Consider the following 18000-nt stretch of genomic DNA (forward strand, 5'->3'; position numbering starts at 1 on the left):
ACTGACGTCATAACCTCAAATTGTACTAAAGACAAGAGAAATGCATTTTGTGGCTCATAAAGCAATAATCGATTCTTGATACTGATATCGATATTTTGGTCTCAACCAGTTGCTTGACATTCGATTTTACTTATCGATTATTAAGATCGAAAGAGCTTCCCCAGTGTGATTGTGGTGAGGTCGTCTTTAATTTTTTCATACGTATTTAACAGTAAAATTAAAAAATGGAAAACTTTATTTCACTGTGGAGACATTATTGCTTCCAGAAGCTATAAAAAGTTCTTAAACCAGTTCCTTTGTCTAATAATACAGCAATTCGACGATTCGAATCGATGTCAGAAGATATCAAGGGACAACAGATGACTAGGATTAAATCCAGTCAATAGTTTGCTCTTGGCGAAAGCATGTTCATAGGAACATTTATCCTTATCTTTGATCCAAGTAGGTAAACATACTTTTGACTCAACCTATATTCGAAAGATACTCTTTCGAAGAAAACGTTCATTTTCGCAAGACGTGACCTTGAGAAAATGCAGCAAGATAACAAGTCATTTATTTTTTAAATCGGAGGCGAGCTGGTTATCGAGGAGTAAAGTTCTTAAACGTTGGTTGTGGATAAAAAGAAATACGCAGTTCTCTGCAGTCTCGAGATCTCCACTTTTTAAACAACTGCCAGATAAGAAGTGTCTGGATCTTCTGACACACCTGTCAGATATATTTGATAAGCTCAGTAGACGAAACACTTCTCTTCAAGGTAAAGATTAGGCCGTTTCTAAGCGTTTTGTCAAGGTTGCAGCATTCATGATGATAGATGATGCTATACAAAAGCCTTTGTGAAAAATACATCCTAGAAATTCTTGTCAACATGACTGGATTCCTAGATTAAAATAATAAGAGTTTTAAGAAATATAATTCTTATATTCAGACTCATCTCACTGATCTTGAGAGAAATGTTATAAGTCCGTTTCTAGAATTAAGCCTTCAGAAATTTTTATGGGCGAGAGATCCATTTGCAGTCACAGTCGATGAGAAAATAATTAACTTTTCTCTAAAAACAAATGAATATATGTTTGGAACTTTCCTGCGATACATCTCTCGAGATCAAGTTTGAAGCTTTGTATTTTTATACATTTTGGTTTCATATGTAAAAGAAACACTTGAAACTGTCGCAACAAGTCACCGATGTGTTATTATGTTTTGGAACGATGTATCTGTGTGAAAATACATTTTCAACAACAACAGAAATTAAATCAAAGTACCCTAACCTAACCTAGCCTAACCTAACCTAACCTAACCCAGCCTAACTCAACCTAACCAAACCTAACCTAACCTAACCTAACCTAGCCTAACCTAACCTAACCTAGCCTAACTTAGCCTAACCTAGCCTAACCTTACCTAACCTAACTCAACCTAACCTAACCTAACTCAACCTAACCCAACCTAACTCAACCTAACCTAACCTAACCAAACCTAACCTAGCCTAACTTAGCCTAACCTAGCCTAACCTAACCTAACCCAACCTAAATCAACCTAACCCAACCTAACTCAACCTAACCTAACCTAACCTAACTCAACCTAACCCAACCTAACTCAACCTAACCTAGCCTAACCTAACCTAACCTAGCCTAACTTAGCCTAACCTAGCCTAACCTAACCTAACCTAACTCAACCTAACCTAACCTAACTCAACCTAACCCAACCTAACTCAACCTAACCTAGCCTAACCTAACCTAACCTAACCTAACCCAACCTAACTCAACCTAACCTAACATAACCTAACTCAACCTAACCTAACTCAACTTAACCCAACCTAATCTAACCTAACCTAACTCAACCTAACTTAACCTAACCCAACCTAACTCAACTTAACCAAACCTAACCTAACCTAACCTAACCTAGCCTAACCTAACCTAACCTAGCCTAACCTAGCCTAACCTAGCCTAACCTAACCTAACCTAACTCAACCTAACCTAACCTAACCTAACCAAACCTAACCTAACCTAACCTAACCTAACCTAGCCTAACCTAACCTAACCTAGGTTAGGTTATGTTAGGTTATATGGAATATAATTTCTACACAGTAGAACGTAAGCATTTCTTCGTGGGAAGTTTAATTTTAAAAATATTTTAATATTATACACATTATGTGCGATTTAAGTCGTATGTTTGAAATGTGAAAAAAATATTATACTTAATTTTAATAAAATATTATATATACATAACGTTCATTTGCTGAAATGGATGATATTATGGAATACCACCGTAAGTCTATATTGTATGCCCATATAACTCAGTGCCACGTTGAAACTCGTTGTAATGATGTTTCCAACCACCTTATTTACAGCATCGCTTTCAGAGTCTATGTATTTCTACATGACACCACTGCATGTACAAAATTTATTATTTTAAAAAATACGCTGTTCATATCCGCAATTGGCAATTTATTGTGATGATTTTTTTTTTGTTAGTCTATGATTCCTTTGTGTTTCATTTATATTGTGGATCGGAAATTGCGAGCCGATTCTAAGTGTTATAGCGGGACCTGAGGTTCGTGGGGACGCAGAGGTTTTAGGAATTTACCAGCCTTGGAATTCTTTTGTGTGCATAAATGAACTGTTTTTAGCCTAAGTGGGTTTTGCCAGGCGTTAGCGATGGACTTTAGAATAAGAGTGTGAGAGGATCGGTGGGAAAGGGGAGGTCCTTCGAACCAAACCTAAACCCGCACCAATAGGAGTTGATGTTACATTTCCTTTTGGGAAAAGTGGGTAATTTTGATTGTCCAACCGTAAGTGTGAAATATCAAGGATTGGACTGCGTGAAGTGGGATCAGGTTATGTTGATCAACGATCGTGAATAAATAGCGTGTTCCATCCGAAATAAATCCGAGTGTTAAATCGGGCTGTTACGAACTTGCCGTGACATCGAATGAGAGTTGGTCGATGCATACCCGACTAGCTGAGCTGAGCACATCGTAGTGGAGGCTACGTTCAGCAAGGACGGAGCAGAACGGTTACAGTGTTACCAACATTTTTCTTCGATATATCGATATATCGATATTACGAGCTTATTTCACATATGAAACCTTTTGATTATAATTCTACTTTAAAATTTCCCCTCAAATTGACATAAGATATAAACCATAATTGATAATTTAGATTAATAAGTGTAATAGCCACTTGTTCAGGGAGAGATTTTAACAGCCAGAGTTTGATAAAAATGTCAGAGACCTACAGTGATAAAATTATATTAATTTTAAAAATCAAAATCTTCTATAAAAGGAGTCTGTCTCGTCTGATTACGAAATGTACAAGGAACATAAATTAACAGGAAATCGCCCTAATAACAAAGTGAGTATTAATTGTTTCGTCTGTGTATTATAAATGTGGTGTTATGTTCTAAAATGATAAAGACCTTAAAGATAACTGTAAATGACGCGTTAACCCAAGGAGATAATGCGAGCAGAATATTCTGCTGTGTGTAGTGATTATATCAGCTCAGTGTTTGTATGGGACTTCACATCGCTGGGTGAGTTTTCTGTCATTTTGATTCGCTACAGATCGTCTGTATTTTTTTTTAAAAAATAAGTCTTTCTTGTATTCGAATTTATAATATGGACAGGGCACTTGAATTTTATAATCGAATATAAAATTATTTGGTGATGTTGCTTATTCATAATTCTTTATCTCGTAGAAAACACATCGACCATTAGGACGTCTACATAATTCTTAATAATCGATCATGTTTGTTCAACGCTTACCCAAAGAAAACAAAATAGATTTAATATATTCGAAAATAAAGTGTCGAGTTGAATATTCGAATCTAAAATGATAATTTTTAAATAGATTTAGAAATGACATTTGGCATGAGGATATTTTAATTAAACTGAATCAGGAAATGGTTTCTTATGAATCTTAATTTCGTGACCAGATGAGTGACAACTTGCTTCTAAAATAATTCATTTCATCTATCAAACTCAGTAATTTCTTACAACATGGCAGCCTTTGGGAAATAGAGGTTAGGAGAACAGCAGTCACTGATAATACTTACCAGAGATTATTACGTTGCCTAAACACAAATAATATTCAATAAAAAGAGAATACGTAACATTCGGAGTGAACCTAACCTAACCTAAGAGGAGTTGACGAAAAGCAAACAACGTGCAGAAACTAATCAGATCGCCATTGACAAAACTACGAAAGTGTTTTGTTTCTCGCGGAGAAAGGCTGTAACTATGAAGATGGCCACTAGGAACGCAACTGTTCACGTGTCGATAAAATGGCTGTTATAAACTTCATGCGTGTTTCCTGTCCAAGCTGTTGTGTTACAAATCCATTATTTTACATTCAGTAGTGTTTGGGAAGCCTAAACTAAATTTTGCTGCTCGTTAGGAATTACTGTCCTCTGCATTTCTATTTACGTACCAGGAACAGCATCAGTGCAAATCGTTATCAGAATGACCGACATTATTAAGCCGAAGTGGCTGGACGATTCCTTCCTTGAGATAGCTTTGAGGTCAGGGGCAAACGGTTCAAGTATGACAGTGACCTCTAGTGACGTGATACGCGCAACCGTAGCAGGAGACAACTACGCCAGTGACATATACAGAGTCACTGTTCGCTTCACTCGGGATGGACAGGCAGATACCATATCGTTAATCGTCAAGTCAGAGCCTACGAAAGAAGAATTATCTAAGGTAAACACGTCATCATTTTCATAACACATCCTAGTTATTCAATAAATATTGAAGTCAAATGCCCTAATACATAAAATGTCTCAAACATTACGTAAAAACATTCATGAATCCATTACTCTCGCCGTTCGTCAGTTGTTTGGTGACGTCAGCAAAACAGTACTATCCAGATGTCAGCACCTGTCTTGACAACTCCTGTCCCGGCCCAGCAGAGAATGTGTTGTGTACAGCGAGAAGCCAGCAACACCTCGAGAGCTCTGGCAAGAAACTGAACGCGCATGCGCAGTGGTCCGAGCAGCAATGGCAGCTTGTCAGTCTTTTGTTTTTGGCGGCCATTTTGAACTTCTACAATAGATTCGCTAATTCGCCAAGTGCCAATACTGACGTATTTGACTGTTTAGTTTACTAAAATGTATTTATTTCATTCATCGAACGTGTTTATACACTTTTTTTGAGGGGGAAATTCTGTATAATAATGTTAATTCTGGGGAATAAGTTTATTTTAATTAATCCTCTTTACAGATGTTGTCCACGGCAAATATATTTGAAAGAGAAATCAATGCTTTTGTATCGGTTATGCCAGCCGTCCATCGTATCTTAGACGACGCGTCGCCCGGAACATTCCAGCCCTACACAGCCAAGTGTTTGTATTATCACATTGGGCCCCCATCGACTGTCATTGTACTCGAAGATCTGAAGGAACAGGGATTCAGGATGGCACAGAGAAGAGTCGGACTGGATTTAGACCATTGCCTGCTTGTGGTGAGGGCCATAGCTCGGTGCCACGCGGCCTCCGCGGTTCTGAATCGTGAAGATCCAGAAATGATGAAGCCTTTTGTTAACGGCTGGTACGTTGAGAGCTGTCGCAAAGAACTGGAACCTCTATTTTGCGGTAGCATTCGGAATGTGGCGAAACAAGTTGAGAAGTGGCAAGACAGTTACAGCCATTTCGCCAGTAAGCTTTACAAACTAGCTGATAAAGCTGTTGACTGCTTGATTAAAGATTCAGCAAGGAAAGATGGCGATTTCAATGTCTTTATCCACGGCGATCTCTGGCTGAACAACATCATGTTCCGGTATTCTGATATTACGGGCGAAGTTGAAGACATAAGGTGACTAATTTTAATTAACTAGAGCAGAGCGCTCTTTTCGGAGCCAAGTTCTTAAAACGCAACCAACCCCCCCGGGAGGGTTGGTTGCGTTTTAAAATCTTGAGTAAGGTACTAAATTAATAATTAATAATTAGTTTAGTAAGCCACGGTGGTCTAGCAGTTAGAACGCTGGCCTTGTAATCCTGGGGTCTCGGGTTCGATTCCCGGCGGTGCCCGAATTTATAACTTGTGTTGGGCAAGGCCGTGGTCTAGGCAACACGGAGTTTTCCTCCGTGGCATCCCAACAATTACTCCATTGACACACAGAAGAAGGCAATGGCAAACCACTTCTGGATCATCTGCCAAGAACGTATATGAACAGGTCCCAGTCCGAGGAAAGGATGGAAGGATCCTGTTCATATGGACCTGTCCTCAGACAGAACACTAAATAAATAAATAATAATTAGTTTAGTGTCTTACTCAAGTCATTTGTTTACTCGTCATTGTTGTGTTGGTACAACAATGCCGAGTAAACAAATATAACGTAACATTGTTTGATGACGTAATTGTTTGGCTAAAAATTGGTTGACGACAACGGGGAATCAGAAATTTTTATAGTAAAAAAAAAAAATATTTACCAAATATTGTTAAGATTTCTCAAGTCACGATGAGACGCAAGGAAACGTGGGTATCAGAAATACAAACAAAATTAGTGGACGTACCCTGAGGAAAATGACTCTTATAGTTTCATGCGAGGATAATATTAAAATGTATCTTAAGAATTAGATTAACAGGGCATAGAGTGATTTCATTGTATAGGTTTCAAGATGGTGGTAGTTGTGGATAAGATAATGTGATTTTTTATTCAGTAAGAGGCGGCTATAAGATTATTTAAGGTTGGCTCTATTGCATACAGTCAGTAATTAGGTAAATTTCGATGACGTAAAAAAAAAATCAATGCTGCCAAACTTAAAGCCTAGAAAAAACTAGATTGCAACTACGATAATATTAAAATATTAATAACTGATTCCATCATAAATATTTATTATTCCGTGGATAGTAAGTGCATCCTAGCCGAGATTACATAACTGTCTGTGACTAGGCTGAGAGCTGGAGGCACTGGGGTTCGAATTGGTTGCGGTCTGTTCTTCATTTGTTACGATTCATTACGTGCTAAATAAATAAACTACTAAGTGGTTGTTGTGGTTAAGAATGTGTTCTTGAATTGTGGACTTCAAACTGGGTTTTAGATTCGTCATAGATGATTTAACGCTATAGAAAGCAGGTTTCAATCCTGGTTTTCCCAGCCAATCTTCGATTCATCATCGTGGGATGAATATCGAGTTCATGTCCTCGGTTCTAGGTTAGGGACCTCGTCTCTGACTGTACATTTCGCTGATTGCAGAGTAAAGCCAGGCATTGTCTTCTAATTGCGTTGTGTATTTATTATTTCTGAAATCTCTAAATAATTTGTTTAATAAAATTAAGCAGATTGGAGAAATGTCATTAACAAACTTACGAAAGGAATTAATAAACAGGACACAGATATTTTCCGTCATTTTGAGATCGTTACTGAGAGATTTTTATCAAAAATCACTTCCTTCTTTCAGTCAACGTCTTCATACCACGTTTTATAAGATTCATCTTAATATTTGAACAGATTGTATGTAAAATAAAACTTCGTATAAGATTTAATCCCGATGGAATGTTTTGTATTGAAGTAAAATATCCCTAGATGTTTTTTCGATGTCTTGTTTCAGGTTCGTTGATTATCAGGTGTGCCAATTTACTGATCCCGCTCAAGACCTGCAATATTTCTTGTTCACGAGTCCCTCCACGAACCTGCTAGACAAACACAGCTTCCTCGTCGAAGAGTATCACAAGACGCTGGAAGATACTTTAACTCTGCTCGGACACGGCCACCTGTGTCCATCGCTGAATCAACTACACAAGCAGTTAGACAGGAAAGGATGCTTTGCCGTCATCACGGCTTGTTCGATATTGCCCATTATTCTTGCAGATCCAAATAGCATTCCAGATATCGAGAAGGTCCTGAAGGACGAGGCTTCGACTCATTTCAGTGAAGAATACAAAGAAACAATCAGGAAACTTTTGCCTATCTTTGAAAGAAAGGGCTGGTTGGACCCCAGTCTGTCATGACGGATCCTTCCATCATATCGTAACACAACTGATTTTACACTATCGTAATGTTACTGTATTTAAATCAGGCAAGATGGTGGTTATACAGTTACGTAATAAAAATAATTGTCATGTGTTGGTAGAAATAAATTCAGAGGCACTTAATTCCTCGAAGATTTAGAGGCCATGTAAACAATATCTTCACCTTTCCTCCTGTGGTCGACTACCTGTTCTAAAAACATTAAACTGTCACTAAAACTTGTTTTAGTGTTGTACATTTGTCGTATATGTCGTTAACGATACACTATACATACACATAAAATAATTCTAACAAATTTAAGCGGAACGGTCAGCACTGTAGACCCGCCTTAGTCAAAGGGAGCTTGTACCATTCCAAGATGTATCCGTACCCCCCCCCCGATACTTCAAAATTGTTATTATTGATATTGAGGTTGAATGTAATTATTACGAAGCGCGGTGAAAGTCTCCACACTAATTTTATCGCTGTTATTTAAACACATGTATCCACATGCATAGATATAAGATTCATCTCAACCCATTTCAATCTAATAACCTAACCTAACACAACCTGACCCTAACCTAACCTAACCTAACCTAGCCCTAACCTAACAGTAACTCAACCTAACCCTAACCTAACCTAACAGTAACTCAACCTAACCTAACCTAACCTAACCTAGCCCTAACCTAACCTAACCTAACAGTAACTCAACCTAACCTAACCTAACCCTAACCTAACCCTAACCCTAACCCAACCTAACCCTAACCCAACCTAACCCTAACCTAACCTAACCTAGCCCTAACCTAACCTAACCTAACCTAACAGTAACTCAACCTAACCTAACCCTAACCTAACCTAGCCCTAACCTAATCTAACCTATCCTAAACTATCCCAACCTATACACACTAAGTAACCTAAGGTTGGGTTTCCCCCCAACCGGGGAGCTGCATCATTTCCGCCAATGTAAACATCGTAACTGCGGTAACGAAGGTAAAGACGGAACCTAACCTAACCATGACAAATGCTACCGATGTTAGCTAAGCTAACCAAGCTAAAGTACCAATGTATGAACCTGTAGCAAGCCGCGCTAGTGTCGATCCCACAAATTTTTTTCATTCGCAAATTTTTTATTAGAGACTGTGGAATTGAAAAGTATTATTTTAGATTAGGTTAGTCCCCACTGGCACAACCTCCTCATTAAAATTCATCCAAGTCCGTCTAGTGATTCTCGAATTGAATTATGCTGGTAGACAGACATGCGTTTATTTAATGAACTTCGTAGAGAGAACACGTGATAACTGTTATGTTAGTTAATCATGATTAAGTGATTTACTTATCAGCACTTATAGAATTGTTTCGCCATTACTCGGTCACGTGATGATTCCAATGTTCATGAAACAGTATACATTACGTATAGGTTATGTAATTAGGGAAGTCGATATATTTTAAGAGACGGAACCTTTCCAAACACTCTTATAACAGAAGATATAAAATAATTTTATAAAGAAAGATGATTCTACAACATAGCAATTTATTCCACATTTTAAAATCACAATTTAAGTTAGGATTTGAGGTTTTCACGGCGATGATTATGAAGATTTCTGTCTTCTGGGTTCTTGCGCTGTGTAGTCTGGTAGAAGTTTGCAGACGTTTCAGAGGTTATACTGCCTCCATCATCAGGGCGATGAGGACCTTTTAAAACGTCAGTAAACTTCTACGAGACTTTACGACTCTATTACTAAGAAGACAATCATCTGAATATTTTAAGGTTGTCTGTAAAGTATAAATTGTTCTCAGGAGACGTATCTATTAGAGAACTTTCGTCCCAATAGTACGCGATGTCTTGTTAAAATGAAGATACCTTTCAAGAAGAGGTTCAGTTTATTCACGATAGGAAATCAATGCAAATTTATACATTTTCGGCTGAAAAGCATTTGACAAACTCAAGGCCTGGGTGTGCACTCTGGTGTAAAATATTTGGAGTAAAATTCCACGCTGTTATGTTTAAAAAAAATCCTATAGTTTTAATAGATCTTATATTTGCTGCTGAATGTGAAAGTAATTTAAGAAAGAATTTTGTACTAGCAGATTGTCAGCACTGAGGAATTACATTAGCCGTAGAATCGTTATTTTATTTTCCGGTGTAAGGAACATAATCTGTTCATTTCTCTTAATTAACAGAGACCAGCATAAAGTAGGAATAAATTTACAGAAAATAACTTTAAATTTGAAATTCAGAAATACAATGTCCACGTTACAATGAAATGCTTGTCTTCTGGAATGGTACGCCATGTGATCGTAGAAATTGTTAAGCGATAAACTTCTACCAGAACACAACCTTCACAGAAACCCATAGATTCCATCATATATTTTCCATAAAGCCCGACACGTCTTTTCAAGAAAAATTTCTATCAAGAGAAACTTGAAAAAAAAATATCTCCTTTGTAATTCGTCATAACCAACATCATCAGAAACACCCATCATCAATAACATCTCTGACATCAGTCATTAATTAGCCTATCCAGTCTTCAAAACGTTAAAATGACAGATTTAAAAGTTCATCCCTCCACCCTCTGAAGACGTCTGTGGTCCCTTAACCCTTCGTTTGAACTTCGTTCAGTGTAAGCAACTTGTCATACCATAATTTCTCAGCCTTCATCAAGCTTCCAAAAAACATTACTCCTGCTTATTTTTTTCATTATTTTCACCTAAACGTGGCAGCCTGATTCAGATCGTCATATGTTAAAACAGAATTTACCTTATAAAGACTAGTGGGTACATTAATCTTTGTAATGGTGTGTGTTGTGTTCTCTTTGCGTTACAGAATAAGTTATTAAATATTGTTTTGGCGAGTTACGTGATTAATTAATGCTAAGTCACTATACACTAAAAACCTTAAGTAAAGGTGTGGTTGTTACTATCATGTGACGTTCTCGCCTTGTGCTGATACATTAGCTCCGTCAGACATGCGCAGTGCCTTGCAGGTTAGTTCCGTGATGCAACGTCGCCCGCTGTGATGGCGTTCCAATTACCCAGGCCCACCAACTTCATACTCAGTTCCCAAAGCTTCCTGGCCGCCTCAGGGTCGCAGGATTGGGTTGATGACGACTTCTCTTTGCAATTACTGCACATATATCAATGCTCTATCACAAATGGTCAATCACATCGCTACAGAATATCAACTATTGAGTTTATCTAACGTTGAATACGATTTATAATAACGTATGTGCCCGAATTTATAACTTGTGTTGGGCAAGGCCGTGGTCTAGGCAACACGGAGTTTTCCTCCGTGGCATCCCAACAATTACTCCATTCACACACAGAAGAAGGCAATGGCAAACCACTTCTGGATCATCTGCCAAGAACGTATATGAACAGGTCCCAGTCCGAGAAAAGGATGGAAGGATGCTGTTCATATGGACCTGTCGTCAGACAGAACACTAAATAATAATAAGATGAGGTGGTCTAGCGGTTAGAACGCTGGCCTTGTAATCCTGGGGTCTCGGGTTCGGTGCCCGAATTTATAACTTGTGTTGGGCAAGGCCGTGGTCTAGGCATCACGGAGTTTTCCTCCGTGGCATCCCAACAATTACTCCATTCACACACAGAAGAAGGCAATGGCAAACCACTTCTGGATCATCTGCCAAGAACGTATATGAACAGGTCCCAGTCCGAGAAGAGAAAAGGATGGAAGGATCCTGTTCATATGGACCTGTCGTCAGACAGAACACTAAATAATAATAAATAAATAATGTGGAAAAAATGTCCAATCATCATACAATTCGATTAGGTATCTGACCTGTAGTAGAGCCCTGTTTTATCGGCCAACTTCTCGTCCACTGAGCAGTAGATCGTAGTTTGAGCTCCCTCCTCAGGTTTCTTCAAGAAGAAGGACCCAATTCCATGGAATAAAGACTGTGCTCCTTTGAAGAAGGTGTCGTCCATATGACGCTGAAGGTCCGTGATGACTACCCCAGGGTGCACAGAATACGTGGTCACCCCCGTACCTAAAGTAACACAGGATCATACATGATGTACGAAATCTAAAAATCTAGTAATTATTAACTGTAACACAGAAACCTTCAGAAAACTACTGCATTTCCTAAAAAAAAAGCTTATTTAATTTTAATTTTCCTGCATATAATTAAATGAAATAAGAAATCTACAGAATAACTATATACAGTATATATTATTTATTATTTCAGTCTATACACAAACTTAATTTTAATTTTAAATGTTGTTGTTAAAATTAAAATTAAAATTAAAATTTAAAATTTAGCGCTTTTCATCGTTATTTCCATGTTACATTTCAGCGCTTATTATTTTACGACATGTTTCGATGCTATTGCATCATCCTCAGGTTTTTTATTGTTATTTTCATCTTTAAAACTAATATATATTTATTAATGCAACCATTTATTGATGCATTTAAAATTAAAATTAAGTTTGTGTATAGACTGAAATAATAAATAATATATACTGAATTTCAACACAAACATGACGCATCTAAACTACAAATTCAATAACTATATAATTTTTTATACAGTTTGTACAAAGTTACATAATACCAATGCATTTCAGCTAACAACAACGTAAAATAGTGTAAAATTAGACCAAATAATTTTTAAAATGTTGGCCTGCGTACAGCGTGACATTCTTTTGGGCGTTTTAACCAAAATTAGGCTTTGTCACGGGGCCGGGATTTCGCGGGTGGGGGATTCCCCACAGACCCTAGACCGAGGGTATGAAGGGAGCCCCAGGGTTTTGTCGTGACCCAGTGATGGGTCGTAAATTAGGAAAATGACGTCTAATTTCGTCAGAATTTGACCTTACATCAATGTGAATAGCCGTGTAATTTCTGATTTGAAATTTTCTACGCACGAATTTCGATCTTCGATGAGTACGCCCTGGCCTTCTGCAATGCGGAAGTCCATACAAATTTACTGTTGGCCTATAAACGTAAATATTTTCAAATATAAATTTATTACCAGTGTAACCTTTTCAGACATGTGTTAAAGTTTGATCTGAGCTCCTTTAAAAATATAAGTTACATATTACACAAATATTGTAATTAACCGGAACAAATTTTACTCTAAACTTCAGGAAAATTAATTTGAAATCTGTTAATCATGCGATGAACAAATATAATTTCTACGTAATTAATTATTTTTTTATATAATTCGAGTTGATAACGCATAAAAGCACTCATACTTTTCTAGAAACGTGTTTTGAGAAGTTTAATGCGTTATTTAATCTGGAGAAACTCGACATTGACAATATAACAAGACACATACCTTGAAGTCTTTTTGCCAGCTCCTTGCTGAACAACACATTAGCCAATTTGCTCTGACAGTACGCCTTGATGGGGGTGTAAGACTGCTCCAAGTTTATATCCTCAAAATTCATTGTTCCCCCTATAAAATAAAGTATTAATTGTTGAATACATTTACAAACATTTAACACATCGTATGAAATTTGTCACAAATTATATTTCTGAAATTGTTTCTCCTTGAGCCCTTATGGTCAAGACGTTTCTTGATTTTCGAGACTGGATATTTATCACACGCATCACAAAATTTCGCCACTAGGATGTCATTAGTCAAATTAATTTCAAATCTTAACATCCTGTTCCTTTAAGATTTATTTTAATATTATATTTTGGTCCATTAAGTATACTAAGGATATGAATAATTTCTGAAAAACACTGCACCCACATATTCTGGCTGTATATTCATGGAACCTTGGACGTTTCGGTCTATACCTACGGCCAGCAACCTCGCGTATTCTGGTAGGGAAACCTCAAATCCTACAAAAAAAATCTGTAACGTTGAATCGGCGATTTGTAAACAAACATATTATTGTTGATGGACTTATAGATTCTATTTATTTTTCCTTCCTAAATAAGGTAGAGCAACTCCGAGACGAAACATCCAAGGATATACACTTAAATGGGAAATTTTAGTTCATTTATGCATATAAAATTCCCTCTCAATTTTTGTAGTGTACTTTAGAAACACTCTTTAATTAAAATATAAATGAAACGACTATGCTTACAGGTTTTGAAGAATTATATAACGACATTTCTACCACGTCGCTTGTAATAATTATTAAACCAAACTCCGCCCTGAGACACAGGCAGCAACGACCTCTGAAACGTCGATAAACGTCAAACCAGAAGACAGCCATCCTCGAATCATACAATTCTGTGTATCGTAATATTTGTCATTTGTCTTCAGTGACTGGAAATAAACTTGACTTCTTTCAACAAAATAAATTATATGTATTCACTGAAATTTCTAGCAGTATTTTTCTTTAAACATAAACTGATCAACGAGCACAAATTAATCTCAGCGCTCAGTACAAAGAAGCTTCTGATGGACTCACAGTCATGCGCACTAGACGATACATTGACGATCCTAGCGGGGGCTGACCGGATAATACGATTCAGAAGCAAACAAGTGAACAGAAAATGACCCAAGTGGTTGACCCCAAACTGGGTCTCGAACCCGTCTTCTGTCTTGCCTTGGGGACACGCCATGACCCCTGAAAAACAACAAAACTTATCTAAAAATATCATTCCAAGTTCTCGGTTATCAGTAGCTCATGAATCAGACAATAAAATTGTTATAAACTCGTTGTGGCCCTTTCAAGGTCAGACGGAGCGCGGTACCTGCGTTGTTGACTAGAAGATGGATCTTGTCCTCTGTCCTAAGGAGGTCCTGTGCACACTTCCGCACGGAGGCGAGGGATCCCAGGTTCAGGCACACGACATCCACTGTACCTGCCCCCTCCACGTTCTCCGTCAGTTTACGAATATCCTTGGCTGCTTCCTCGCCCTTCGTGGTGTCTCTGCAGGCTATGATAACCCGCGCTCCTGCAAAAAACATCTCTTGTGACAGTACCGTATGGCGATCATGCGAGTTGTTGATTACAACATCAGCAACATTAACAATTAAAATAATAAATAGATAGATATTAAAAGACGAAGATTGGAATTTAGAGCTTACGTAATGTGTAAAAATGTTACCAAATTACTGGTGGAACTGGAAGAAAGAGTTCAGATCATATCTCTGGTAAAGACAGACTCGTGCTTCTACAAAACACGGCCATTTTGGGTACAGCACACATCTTGAGGGCGGTATAAAGAAACGTTAAGTTAATTTTAAATGTACTTGTGAATGAGACTCAGGGATACGTTTTAACCTGTCTCACGGATAGACACCTGTAAGATGATGATGATAACAAGAGATCATATTAAAATTATGTGCTTCAGCATGCATTTAAATCAAATCGCGATAAATTTAATAACAGAAAAAAAACATTCATTTTAAATAAAGCACTTTCAGAGAAAATTTCAGCGAATTTAAATTGATTTATAAGTAGTACCATAAATATTCTATGTTTAAATCCAGATAATTAACTGATAATTATTTTAATGTGTGGTATTTTTATGTCGATATGTAATCCTGGGGTCTCGGGTTCGAATTTATAACTTGTGTTGGGCAAGGCCGTGGTCTAGGCAACACGGAGTTTTCCTCCGTGGCATCCTAACAATTACTCCATTCACACACAGAAGAAGGCAATGGCAAACCACTTCTGGATCATCTGCCAAGAACGTATATGAACAGGTCCCAGTCCGAGAAGAGAAAAGGATGGAAGGATCCTGTTCATATGGACCTGTCGTCAGACAGAACACTACAAATAAAAAAATAAAAATGTGAAGACGTCTCTTGTTTCTACAAGCGGTATTTTCACATTTAAAAATCGTTTTGTCCGCTTTCAAGCATCAGCCACGATGCCATGGAATTTGTTATTCTGTCGCGAGTATTTTAATGGCTTCGATTTTGATCGTTGTTTGAACGATGCGTTGCAATGAGTGCAGTCGATGTGACGGTACGTTGTTGTAATCGATAGTAAGTGGTCGATACTAGAACATCTCGGTGGTGTCGTAATATATCGAATGGTAATTTGTAATATTAGGATATGAAGTTTAGTATTCTGATAAAGATTTTGATCACATGTTTTAAAGAAAAAATACATCAAGTTTTCTTTGTAGGAGGGGAACAATCTGAACGAGATGATAAATCAAATCATTTTAATACAAGAATAAAAATAAATGTGTCCTGTTCGCAGTTTGGCAGGATCTGTGTCTTTCTGGTGCCACCAAGTTAGTGACGTAAGCGAAACACTTAGTTTGGCCCCGGCTACTGAATGCTTGGTAAACAGGGTATATATCCTGAAACGATTATGCTTAACCATTTATATATTTTACGTATATTCAGTAGAATATTTCTCTAAAATACAGGCATTCAAAATCAAACAGTTTAATTCATGTAGTCATATTTCGTGTTATAACTTATAAGAAAAGTCGAACGTTGGATTTGGCTATACTTTAACAAAGTAATTTTAATCTTTCAGGTTCTACCGATTAATTTGTTTATCATAAACTGATTATTGACTAACACACGTTCAAATAAGAGGCCTGTATTTCATATCTGTGTATTATAAAATATTCAGTTCACGTAGTAGGATTCCAGGATATTAGATTAGATTTCCTCACAACACGTTAAAATTATTTGTAAAGCCAATATTTTGCATTTTTACCTAAATAAATGACTTTTAATTCAAATTTACAAATCCGTATTTAATACCACAATCATGGAATGGACACACAGCACTGTTTTACCATACGATAGAATCAGAATACTTTATTAGTTAAACCTATAAATATGTTACAGATTATTTTTATTTTATTAAACTTTTTTTTGGGGGGGGAGGTACTTTAAATTTATTTTTTATAACCTCAGAGATTCCCTGTCGCTGATGTATTAAACCTTTCCAGTATTTTTGGTCAAGATTTCGACACATTCTTTTTATTTTTGCATTTTTCTCGAGTACTAACTCGGTGAAGACGATTGTCACTTTGTAATCCACGATTATGTTAGCATCAACGATACGAAACTTGACATCTTCATAGGAACATTTACTAATTCGCTTACGTATATTTCATAAAGTTACAGATATTTGAACAGAAAGGATATTTATATACGAACTCACCTCTCTTTACGAAATCCAAAACAGTGTATTTGCCAATACCCGTATTTGAACCGGTGACAATAGCTGTCTTTCCATCCAATCGTGTTTTTCCATCGTACTTTGAACAGCAAACCATCGTGAGGCTTGTAGAAATGCCTCGAGATTAACAACGTAGCTTCCAAATAATCGAACAGGTTTGCGGGGGTCACGTGAACGAAGTCTTATTGAACCATAAATAATTGAAGCAGGCCCGTTATAGAGCATTATCATTGGTTCGAGTACACTATTGATCCATTATTTAGTTACTATAAATTTCTTTTGTTTTATTCATTATTTCCAAAGAACCACTTGTGTCCTGATGAATGCCACGTCAGGGGAAGACTCAAATGAACCCTTCAAAGCCTAGTGTCCCATCCACATAGACAATTAATGGGTTTCTCACTGTGAACAGCATTAATCAGTTGATATTTGTAATGATTAAGTGTTTTCTTTGCGGTACGAATTTATAACTTGTGTTGGGCAAGGCCGTGGTCTAGGCAACACGGAGTTTTCCTCCGTGGCATCCCAACAATTACTCCATTCACACACAGAAGAAGGCAATGGCAAACCACTTCTGGATCATCTGCCAAGAACGTATATGAACAGGTCCCAGTCCGAGAAAAGGATGGAAGGATCCTGTTCATATGGACCTGTCGTCAGACAGAACACTAAATAATAATAAGATGAGGTGGTCTAGCGGTTAGAACGCTGGCCTTGTAATCCTGGGGTCTCGGGTTCGATTCCCGGCGGTGCCCGAATTTATAACTTGTGTTGGGCAAGGCCGTGGTCTAGGCAACACGGAGTTTTCCTCCGTGGTATCCCAACAATTACTCCATTCACACACAGAAGAAGGCAATGGCAAGCCACTTCTGGATCATCTGCCAAGAACGTATATGAACAGGTCCCAGTCCGAGAAAAGGATGGAAGGATCCTGTTCATATGGACCTGTCGTCAGACAGAACACTAAATAAGTAATACGACTCAAA

At 37.5% G+C, this 18000-nt stretch overlaps 2 protein-coding genes across 3 annotated transcripts; one reads left to right on the forward strand and one right to left on the reverse strand.

Annotated features, from left to right (window-relative positions):
* The first annotated feature begins 2873 nt into the window (after positions 1-2873).
* On the forward strand, positions 2874-8100 carry LOC110834189 (uncharacterized). Of its 2 annotated transcripts, none has more exons than XM_022073086.2 (4): positions 2874-3347; positions 4425-4693; positions 5213-5802; positions 7542-8100. In XM_022073086.2, the coding sequence occupies exons 2-4, from the start codon at positions 4454-4456 to the stop codon at positions 7939-7941; spliced, it is 1230 nt and encodes a 409-aa protein (XP_021928778.1). In that variant the 5' UTR covers positions 2874-3347; positions 4425-4453; the 3' UTR covers positions 7942-8100. The 2 variants fall into 2 exon arrangements, with proteins under 2 accessions (XP_021928778.1, XP_021928775.1); XM_022073083.2 differs by lacking the exon at positions 2874-3347 and adding an exon at positions 3387-3525.
* A 1349-nt stretch (positions 8101-9449) lies between these two features.
* On the reverse strand, positions 9450-17169 carry LOC110834190 (retinol dehydrogenase 12-like). Its single transcript, XM_022073087.2, has 6 exons — positions 16997-17169; positions 14610-14813; positions 14324-14482; positions 13234-13353; positions 11739-11946; positions 9450-11063 (listed from the first exon to the last, which is right to left on the reverse strand). The coding sequence occupies exons 1-6, from the start codon at positions 17109-17111 to the stop codon at positions 10925-10927; spliced, it is 945 nt and encodes a 314-aa protein (XP_021928779.1). The 5' UTR covers positions 17112-17169; the 3' UTR covers positions 9450-10924.
* Positions 17170-18000: the final 831 nt, after the last annotated feature.

The sequence above is a fragment of the Zootermopsis nevadensis genome, unplaced genomic scaffold (genome assembly GCF_977971745.1).
Source record: "Zootermopsis nevadensis isolate Lab colony 2312 unplaced genomic scaffold, Znev_1.0 Znev_ptg000009l, whole genome shotgun sequence".
Lineage (NCBI taxonomy): Eukaryota > Metazoa > Arthropoda > Insecta > Blattodea > Termopsidae > Zootermopsis > Zootermopsis nevadensis.

Excerpts from the sequence above, each read along its gene's own strand:
- LOC110834189 (XM_022073083.2), top strand. The coding sequence starts at position 3,453 with ATGCGAGCAGAATATTCTGCTGTGTGTAGTGATTATATCAGCTCAGTG. Across the intron at positions 4,694-5,212 it reads CGAAAGAAGAATTATCTAAG|ATGTTGTCCACGGCAAATAT; the intron begins GTAAACACGTCA and ends TCCTCTTTACAG. Across the intron at positions 5,803-7,541 it reads GGCGAAGTTGAAGACATAAG|GTTCGTTGATTATCAGGTGT; the intron begins GTGACTAATTTT and ends GTCTTGTTTCAG.
- LOC110834190 (XM_022073087.2), bottom strand. The coding sequence starts at position 17,111 with ATGGTTTGCTGTTCAAAGTACGATGGAAAAACACGATTGGATGGAAAG. Across the intron at positions 13,354-14,323 it reads ATCGTCTAGTGCGCATGACT|GGGGAACAATGAATTTTGAG; the intron begins GTGAGTCCATCA and ends TTTATTTTATAG. Across the intron at positions 11,947-13,233 it reads GCTGGCAAAAAGACTTCAAG|GTACGGGGGTGACCACGTAT; the intron begins GTATGTGTCTTG and ends GTGTTACTTTAG.